The sequence below is a fragment of the Sinocyclocheilus rhinocerous genome, unplaced genomic scaffold (assembly GCF_001515625.1).
Source record: "Sinocyclocheilus rhinocerous isolate Xijiao unplaced genomic scaffold, SAMN03320098_v1.1 scaffold601, whole genome shotgun sequence".
Taxonomy (NCBI): Eukaryota; Metazoa; Chordata; class Actinopteri; order Cypriniformes; family Cyprinidae; genus Sinocyclocheilus; species Sinocyclocheilus rhinocerous.
In genome coordinates, this window is record NW_015656605.1 from 405,594 (window position 1) to 416,167 (window position 10,574).

General features: G+C 38.4%; 1 protein-coding gene across 1 annotated transcript in view; it reads left to right on the forward strand.

Moving 5' to 3' along the window:
- Positions 1 to 8,037, forward strand: part of cux1b (cut-like homeobox 1b) — a 27,591-nt gene extending 19,554 nt beyond the window's left edge. Inside the window, exons 13-21 of the mRNA XM_016528101.1 lie at positions 2,068 to 2,195; positions 3,727 to 3,790; positions 3,936 to 4,048; positions 4,137 to 4,253; positions 5,664 to 5,747; positions 5,854 to 5,910; positions 7,174 to 7,254; positions 7,355 to 7,419; positions 7,536 to 8,037. Of these exons, the coding sequence (XP_016383587.1) occupies positions 2,068 to 2,195; positions 3,727 to 3,790; positions 3,936 to 4,048; positions 4,137 to 4,253; positions 5,664 to 5,747; positions 5,854 to 5,910; positions 7,174 to 7,254; positions 7,355 to 7,419; positions 7,536 to 7,587 (761 nt within the window). The 3' untranslated portion in view covers positions 7,588 to 8,037. The remainder of the gene's footprint in view (positions 1 to 2,067; positions 2,196 to 3,726; positions 3,791 to 3,935; positions 4,049 to 4,136; positions 4,254 to 5,663; positions 5,748 to 5,853; positions 5,911 to 7,173; positions 7,255 to 7,354; positions 7,420 to 7,535) is intronic.
- Positions 8,038 to 10,574: the final 2,537 nt, after the last annotated feature.

The window sequence follows — 10,574 nt, forward strand, 5'->3', positions numbered from 1 at the left end:
ATTGCACTTAGTGTCAGAAAGGTTGCTGTCCTGTTCTAAACGGCTCTATTTCTGGGGGATTAATTCAAAAAAGTGTGCAGATCAACTTCTAAATGCCATTGCCGGTGTAATGCACAGTATGCATCAGACAGTCTGATCTTATTTGCCTTCATCACGGTCTTTTCATTTGTCCAGCATCTGGAGGAGAAGCTGCAGACACAGACAGACTACGAGGAGGTTAAGAAAGAGCTCAGGTAAGAGATGTTCCTGCATGATTTTACTTAAAAACACCCCGAAATAAAATTGTACATAATTTTTACACAATTGTAAGTCTTGGGTTATTTCTTTAATCTAAGACCTGTCACCTTCTTCACCTGTTATGAGTTTGAATCCTTAAAGAGACTGTGGATGTATTTTTTTCTGGTCTGCTCTGCTGCGCTTATTAACATCGAGGCTCGTTTTTGACGTGTGTGTTTAGTTGTTACTGAATTTCAAGTTCATGCATGATCGTGGCTGATCATTGTTGTTGAGTGCTTGGGTACATCTCTGAATATCGTGTTGTTTTATTTCATCATGGCTGAAGTAAGGCTATGTTTTATATATTGACAGCATGCTGAAGTCGATGGAGTTTGGGCCGTGTGACCGCTCCACAGCGCAGGTAAACAGTAGTTTTGTGTTTTGTTTCGAGTGTGTAATTCTTTGGCGTTGATCTGATGTGTTTGTCTCTCACAGGACTCGTGTAAACCGTTAGAGGTGTTGCTGCTGGAGAAGAACCGCAGCCTGCAGTCTGAGAGCGCGTCTCTGCGCATCGCTAACACTGAGCTCAGCAGTGAGTCCGTTTTTAATCAAGAGGAAATACCAACATCTCAGAAAATACTCATTTCAATAACACAATCAGCAATGAAGTGGTATCAACGTTGTTTCTTACCATCAAATAATGTAAAAAAAACTAATGTGTAGCAATTAGTGATGATATAGCCATTCAATATCAACATCAAAAGCCGTCATTTATAATATTTAATAACTGCAAGTTACCAGGTGGTTTTAATTTATCATTTATTAACAGCAATTACAGAACATGGTTAATCTTATAGCAGAAATCACATCAAATCATTCTAATAATCTGCCTTTATTTAGTGAAATAGGTGATGTTTCTGTCTTTGTCGTCACATTGAGAGATGTCATTATTTAAATTATTATAACATTGATATTATTATTTTATTTGCATGCAATACAAATTATAAAATTACTAGAAAAAACATTTAGGATGTAGATTTTTCTGTGATGATGATCGATTATGTCGATACTTTGTCTGTGTCGCAAATATCGATACTTATATACACACTTGTGGCTTACAGGGATAGTTCACCCAAAAATGAAATTCTGCTATCAAATACCCTCGTGTCATTCCAAACTTAAAAGTTTCATTCATCTTTGAAACGCAAATGAAGTTATTTTTAATGAAACCTGAGATATGTCTGCCCCTGAAATATCCGTTCGACCAAACAGAGAGATGACTTCATCTGCTAGTAAATAAGGCCATGCTGAATTATTATCATGTGTTTATGTAATGATTCGATTATGATCGATTTGCATATGGAAACTTTGAAGCTTCCGTACAGATGTGATCACTTTATATGATGAACAGATTTAATTTAGGCTTTATTCATATAAAAACACATTTAACAGATTTAAGTTAGGTTTTACATGTAAACATTGATCAGTGCAGATACATAAAGCACATCAAATATGGTAAACAGAAGCTCAAATGTTAGTGCTTGTGGTTTATCAAATGCGGTTAAGCGGCTATTGATCATGTTTTGGTCTGCTGTATGTGTGTCTGTTTTTTCTTTAATCATTCTTTCAATTCTATTAATTGACATTTAAAGGGATAGTTCATCTAAAAAGTACAATTTTGAGAGCATGTGATTTGTCTGAGGACTTTACTGATGTATGTGTGTGTGTGTCTGTCTGTGTGTCTGTGCGTGCGTGTGTGTGAGTGTGTGTGTGTGCGTGCGTGTGCGTGCGTGTGTGAGTGTGTGTGTGTGTGTGTGCGTGTGTGAGTGAGTCGTGCGTGCGTGTGTTTAGGCCGTTGTGCGTCTCTACAGCTGGAGTTGTCCTCAGCAGTGAAGACCAGCGCTGAACAGAAAGAGCTCATCCTCAAACTGGAGCAGGATCTCAGCACCATCCAGACGATGTCACGGCCCGACGCTGAGGTCAGACACGAGCATGAGCTTCAAACCGATGACCGTTACTTTCACATTTATGCAGTAGTCAAAAGGTGTACATTTTATCGGTTCTTTTTTGGGAATCACATAATCATAAACTCATGATGATAATTTAGCGTTGCCCTTATCTACTAGCAGATGATGTCATCACTCCATCTGCTCTCTCCGACAGCTTTCTGTTCACTTTTTTCAATTAAAATGGGGGGAAAACATTAGCATAGGCTCAGGAAATGAGTGTGGTTTTAATTTTTTTAACATGCTAAATTATCCGTATTAATTGCAGAAATTAACATTATTTTTCCGGGCCCTAAAAAATACTGACAAAGAAATTGATTTGGCAGTAAATGTGGAAATGAAAGATACACCAGCATTCAAAAGTTTGGGGTCTGTAAGATATTTTGCTTTTGTCTCGAAGAAATTAAAGGGGTCATGACATGAGAAATCATGTTTTTCTTGATCTTTTGACATATAAGAGGTCATCATGCAAGTTTCATAGCTTAAAACGTCCTCCTCAGTACAAAAAAAAGCTTTTAACCAAACCAATAAAACCCATTATAATCACCACACTGCAAACACACACACACACACACACACACACACATATATATATATGTGTGTGTGTGTGTGTGTAGTGTGGTGATTATAATGGGTTTTATTGGTTTTGTGTGTGTGCAAAAGGCTTGATTAACATTATAAGTGAACCTCTAGGAACATTAAAATAAAAAATAAATGTAAAAAGTAAAAAAAATAGTAATAGTTTTATTCATCAAGGATGAATCAAATTGATGTGACAGTAAAGTCATTCATAGTGTTTCAAAAGATTTCTATTTCAAAATGTTCCTTTGATATTTCCACAAAAATATTTGGCAGCACAACTGTTTTCAACATTGATAATAATCAGAAATGTTTCTTGAGCAGCAAATCAGCATATTAGAATGATTTCTGAAGATCATGTGACACTGAAGACTGGAGTAATGATGCTGAAAATACAGCTGCGCATCACAGAAATACATTACAGTTTAACAGATATTCACATAGAAAACAGTTTTTTTAAACTGTAATATTTCACAATATTACTGTTTTTACTGTAATTTTGAGCAAATAAAAGAGACTTCTTTCAAAAACATACAAAAATACTAGTGACTTCAAACTTTTGAGTGGTTAGTGTACTAAGTGATATGTAATGTAAGTGTAGCCAACCAAAATCACTGACTTCCTGTTGAAGTCTTGACCAGCGACCAGGTTATTTTTTTTCTGAAGAATGAAGTCAAACACTGAAAAGGCACTTAGTAACTTGATCTGAGTGTGAAGCATGCTGATGCACACTTTGTAGGAGGAGTAAAAAAACTGTATGTGAATCTGTTCCAAGTGGCAGCTGTGTGGAGGATTACAGTATTCTGCAGGAGACACATGGACTGAAAACTAAACTTGTCCAGATGACACGAGACACAGTTACACACAAGTACAAAAAGGCATCTTGACACACATCACAATAATTTGTGATTTTTTTGTTGTCTAGGGTGCAGACAGCAGCGCAGTGATCGTCCCTGAGCCCATTAAAGAGGCCACTGCTCTGTTCACAGGTAAACTAAAGAACTCGTGCTCATGAGAGCAGGATGACCCATATAATGCTCATGGACACATAATACAGACTGTCATCAGTCCCTCGAGTCATGAGATGCTCATACAGCCGTTACTCTGTGTGTGTGTGTGTGTGTGTGTGTTGAGGTGTGGGCGGCTCTCCTCAGACGGATCTTCCTCAGGGTCAGATGGACTCTATGCTGTCCATCATCTCCAGTCAGAGGGAGAGATATCGCTCGCGTAACCAGGAGCTGGAGGCCGTGAGTGCACTTCACTGTAATGACTTCTGTTGCTCAGAGGAAGAGAGGCTGACTGTGCTGTGTTGTTGATGTTGTTGATGTCTGTCAGGCGAACAGCTCCCTTCAGCAGACCTCACAGGCTCTTCAGAGCCAGCTGGACAGTCTGCGCGCTGACAACATCAAGCTCTACGAGAAGATCAAGTTTCTGCAGAGCTACCCAAACAGAGTAAGTCACGTCACGGCGAGTCGACCATCGTCTCGATCCTGTGTGGATGACGAATAAACAAGGACATTTTATCACTAAGGTGAAATGGTCTGTAGCTCCTGTAGTGCCTAGGGGTGTGCGATATTGACAAAAAAATTGTCTCAAGGATTTTCCTGGGATAAGACACAAATGAAATCAGTATCAACAAAGTCCATCTCTGCACTCCTGAGGTGGCACAGAAGCTGCATATGAAGTGGTATTTTGGTAGGCCTGTATTTACTGATTAATGCAGCTCAGAGGTGGCATGAATGCATTTAGTCTGCAATTACAATTGCATAAATAATGCTGTGAGACTTAAAAATAAGTAAATAATATTAAAATATGAAATTATTTTATAAAATACTTCAAATATGAACACTGTCAAATATGTCACTGTCCTAATGAACGAGTCATTCATTAAAACAAATCAGATTCATTCAGGAACTTTATGAATGAGTCATTGAATCACTGACTTACCTGATTCGTTAAAAAACTATTCATTCAGAAATTAAACCCTCAGAGAAACACACAATGGTTCACAACATGGATTTGTTTGGAATTATTTTCCTTGGTGAAATTGAGCCAAAATAGACAATATTGTGTCAAAAATGCAGCTCATTTATTATTAACTTGTTTATTGAACTGTTGTTTAAAATCAGTGTCACATTTTCAGTCATGCTGATATTTGAAAAAAAAAAATTTAATAAAAAAAAGCACTCATGCCTATGTGATATTGCTTAAATATACCATATAGAATTATAAGATAAAACATCATACAGGGGCAAAATTCATATCTTTAATTTCAGGGTCATTCTAACTAGGGATGTAACGATTAACCGCGAGCCTGTTGAAAATCAATTCAAATATGTGACGAATCAAATCGGTTGAGATGCTCACGATTCATTTAGGTGTAGGAGTTTATATGAATGCATGTCTGAGGGGAACTTACTGTCTTTAGAAAAGTTTAGATGGTATTTTGTCTTTTCCTCTTGCCTCTGTATAATGCATATTAAAGTTCATAAGTGCTAAAAAAAATCGCGAATCGAATCGAATCGTTACATCCCTAATTCTAACTGCTTTCTACTTGGCTCTCAAGACATGCGTTTGTTTGGTTTTTGCAAAGTAAGTGACACATTCATTGTCAGCTCGCACATTTTTAAAAAAACAATTAAGGTATTATCATAGATGAAATATATCGCACACCTCTAGAAGTGCTATAAATGTTGATGGTCTGAATATGGACTAGTGTAATTAGATCTCAAACATCAGTTATGTTCAGGGCATGAATGAGACTGTAGGTCCTATTACAGTAGATGACGAACACTAAAGACTGATGTGTGTGTGTGTCTGTGTGTGTGTCTGTGTGTGTGTGTGTGTGTGTGTGTGTATTAGGCTGGAGACAGTGATGATACAGTGATGCGTTACTCGTCTCAGTATGAGGAGAGACTCGATCCCTTCACCTCCTTCAGCAAAAGGGTGATCATGTGAACATATTCAAATGTCATTTTTGGAATTGTTTGTTGGTTTTGTTCATTCAGGTTTGTTTAGTAGTGATGTGTTTATAATGCGACTTTCTCTTCAGGAGCGTCACCGGAGATATCAGAGCCTCAGCCCGTGGGACAAGGCCACGCTCAGTCTGGTGTGTGAGCCGTGTTTGTGTTGATCTCTTCACATACAGTAGTGCACACACATGTGAATCAGTGTACTTTTACACATGAGCAGCTCGTGATCTGGTGTCGCCGTTCACAGTAAATGCTGCTGTCACTCACACGAGATCGCAGCAATAGCAAACTACAACGATCAGCTGATCCAATCAAGTCTCGCCCTACATGTTTTTCACTTGGATATATGCCACAATAGGAGTTTATGCCGAATTTAAGGCCTCCATGTGGTTTTCCACCAAAAGAAAAACTCTATGGTTTAAATTTTTGAAAGCATCAAAATGACAACAGCCCTAAATATTATTATTATTATTTTAATTATTCTATTAAAAGTATTATTATTATACTCCTTAATTTTTTATTTTATTTTATTCTACATTAGTATTAAACAAAGGAGTGGTATATATTTTTTATTGGTTTAATTGATTTAAAATATACTCACCCTCAGGACAACCAAGATTAGGATGAGTTTGTTTCTTCATCAGGTTTGTAGAAATGAAGCATTGCATCAGTGTCTCAGCAATGGATGCTCTGCAGTGAATGGGTGCCGTCAGAATGAGAGTCCAAACAGCTGATAAAAACATCACAATAATCCACAAGTAATCCACAGCACTCCAGTCCATCAGTGAACATCTGGAGAAGACAAAAGCTGAAACACATCCGGCATTAAGACCTTTTTAACTAAAATACATTGAGTCCGTAATCCATAATAACTCTTCCTCCAGTGAAAAAGTGTTCTGGTCTGAATCAGGAGAGAAATCTGCACAGATCAAGCACCGTTTAAACTGCTTTAAACACATATGTGGCTGGATTTTGATGTGAGAGACAACAGGAGATGCACTTTTTCACTGGAGGAAACATTATGGATTATGGACACTATGGTATTTTAGTTAAAAACATCTTAATGCTGGATTAGTTTCAGCTTTTGTCTTCTCCAGATGTTAACTGATGGACTGGAGTGCTGTGGATTACTTGTGGATTATTGTGATGTTTTTATCAGCTGTTTGGACTCTCATTCTGACGGCACCCATTCACTGCAGAGCATCCATTGCTGAGACACTGATGCAGTGCTACATTTCTCCAAATCTGATGAAGAAACAAACTCAGGCCCGAGGGTGAGTAAACTTGATTTTCAGCAAATGTTGTGTTGTTAAGGTTATAACTCCCCCAGTAACACCTGATGTTTTGTCGTTTCCCTCCCCTTTCGCTGTCTGTGCTGATGTTCGACGTGTCTGTTTCAGGGTCGTGTGATCCTGTCCAATAAGATGGCCAGAACTGTGGCGTTCTTCTACACGCTGATGCTGCACTGCCTCGTCTTCCTGGTGAGTAACTTGAGCCTCAGTTTAAACCGTGCTTCACAGCTCATGTTGACTTGTTCTGATCCGCTGAGCTGTGTGTGTGTGTGTGTGTGTGTGTGATCAGGTGCTGTATAAAGCCGCCTGGAGTGAGAGTATCGGTCGGGACTGTGCTGCATTTTGTGCAAAGAAGTGAGTGTTTTTTACTCCGAGGTTTCTGAATGAGATTTGATCGAATGAGCCTCTGGTTTTGAAACGCTGCGCGTTTACATACAGCATGTGTGTTTAATGCATCTTTCCTCCCACAGATACTCAGACCACCTGCACCGTTTCCATGAGGATGGAGACACGTGGCAGTAGCAGCTTCTATCCACTAGAGAGAGCTGTTCACATCAATCATATTTTTATGACGTGAGAATCGTAGATTGTCATTGAATTACTGCTACTGGGACCAGGTTAGTTAGGGGATATACTGGGTTAAATATTAAATTGACTGGAGGTTTAAAGGTTTGATGCTGTTAATTTACATAACGAGATGTTCTGCAGGTCATGTATTGAGCATTTTCTTTGTTACTGTCCATTTTTACTTCAATGAAATCAATCAGCTCTAAATTCTGATTCTAATGTTTTTCAGAGATAAAAATCAGTGGTAACGGTTTATTTAACTTTGTGCCAGATACTTCGACACAAAGCATCTGACAATATTTGTATCCCTTTATTTTGTATATTTAACTGTTGGGACTTTAGGTATAGTCTCTTGATATTAAATTTAAGCTTTCAGGGAACGTGTGTTTTTTTTATTTTTTATTATGAGATTAAGGTATTAATAAAACTACCATTCAAAAGTTTGGGGTCGGTAAGATTTTTTTTGATGTTTTTGAAAGAAGTCTCTTCTGCTCACCAGGGCTGCATTCATTTGATCAAAAATAGAGTAAAAACTGATATATTATTACAGTTTCAAATAGCGGTTTTCAATGTGAATATCTGTTAAACTGTAATTTATTTCTGTGATGCGCAGCTGTATTTTCAGCATCATTACTCCAGTCTTCAGTGTCACATGATCTTCAGAAATCAATATGCTGATTTGCTGCTCAAGAAACATTTCTGATTATAATCAATTCAAAAGAACAGCATTTATTTAAAATAGAAGTCTTTTGTAACATTACTGTCACTTTTGATCAATTTAGTGCATCCTTGCTAAATAAAAGTATTGTTTTCTTTCCCAACAAAACACACTGACTCCAAACTTTTCAACATGAACCAGTAATTGGAGATATTTGCACATTTTCTTTTCTCGTTCAGAGGAACATCTGTGGAGTGGCTTTAAATAAATGAAATGGCGTGGAGTACTGCACTCTGAAAGCAGCATCTGATGAGCCTAATTATTAATAAATGAAGGGCTTCTGTTGACTGCTGTACAGAGAATATCTCTGGACATACACTGATGATGCTCGAGCAGTGGGCTTCTGCTCTTGGGTTCATCCTTGCATGTTTTCATTGTGGAAGCAGAAGTTAAAGGCTCATTTTGTAATGAATAATTAGTGAGAAACAAAACCGTCTCCTCCATCGGTCTGTAGACATCCAGCGGGGTGTTGTGTGCTTGAATAATTCATCTAACGGCTCTTAATGAGTCCGAACCCTCAGCAGTTCATTCTGCTGTACGTGAGTGTGCAGTGCTTTTCCAGAACCAGCCAGATCTGAACATGAGATCCATTAACACACACACACACACATGGTCTGGGTTCTTCTCCAGATGCTTTTTGTGCAGTTTTATTGTGTTATCTGTCTGAGAGAGACATGACAGTAATGGCTTTCTGTGTGTTTCAGAAAGCACTTCTTTAGTGAATTTCATTTGACCCCGCGTGACCTCTGCTCCTGCGTTTCCCAGCATGCTGTGGAGGCCAGTGATAACGATTACTGTATTCATGTACCGTGGTATATTCACCTGCTACTTCAGAGAATCGGCGTATTAACGAGAACACAAACTCTAGTGCTGCTGCTGAGCTCAAAAACTACAGAATTATAACTATGACCCTACATGTCATGTTTAAACACTGATGCATCTCTCACACAGTCCACACGTTCAGAAGGGCTTCTCTTTTTCTGCCATGATTCACAGATCTTCTGTTATTTGACATGGCTGTCTGGTTTAGGACATGAATCTCAGAATGCATTTAGCATGAGAACGAGTACAGTAAACGGCTGGACGATGGACAGACACTGGCAGTGGATAACTGAGTGTTTTGTGTGCTTTCATTCATCAGCAGTCGACACACATGGTGCAACTACTTTATTTTTTTGTTTGAGACGCTGAGGACGTTCCCGTGAAACCTGTGTTGTTTGATGAGAATAGCACGTGTCTAGAGCAAAACTCTTCATGAACATGTGGATTCTCTCTCCTCCCACAGTCCTTTGCGGCTCAGTGAGCGTTTAGACACTGTGTTGTGTTGTGTTGTGATGTTCAGCGTCCTTGTGTATAAAAATGCAACAGCAGAGGTGGACCAAGTACACAACTCCATTACTTGAGTGAAAGGATAGATACTGCTGGTCAAATATGACTCCTGTACAAGTGAAAGTTGTAAGGATAGATTTTTACTTAAGTAAAAGTACAGAAGTACTTGCTTTTAAAAGTACTTAAGTACCAAAAATTCATTTCCTTTTTTATGTCAATGCACTGTTTTATTATTGTTGTATGTAATACTTACAGATACTTAAAAAGTGTACTTAAGTACAGTAATCAAGTAAATGAACTTCGTTACTGTCCACCTCTGTGCAACAGGCATTGAAATCCAAGACAGACTGTGATATAATATTCATGTGCGATATCTGTATATCTAATTGGTTTGGACAGAAGCCCGCATGATATTTAGGCTGTTTTCACATCTAGCTCATTTGGGCACTCCAAGAAGAAGAAAGAAAGAAAAATGATCTCGGACACCCACAAATGAACCATACTCAGTTTGTTTTGGGGTTTGATTGAGTCCCCTTTTAAGTCCACTTACATTGTGAGCACTGCGGTCACTTGCGGCTGGATCCCTTTTTAGCGTAGTTTAACTGAACTGAGTTTGGTTCATTTCAAGTGTAGCATATGTGAAAATGCTCTTAAATCATTTCGATTAGGGTGACCATATTTTAGTTTTCCAAAAAGAGGACAGTGGGCGCCATCGAAGTTACATCGACTACGATGTAACGACAATCTTACTGATATATGAACAGGAGCAATGGCCGTACATAAACTGTAGTATATGCAGTATGCAGTACACACACGCTACACTCTAAAAAATGCTGGGTTAGATACAGCCCAGTGCTGGGTAAAATAGGGACAAACCCAGCAATTGGGTTGTTTT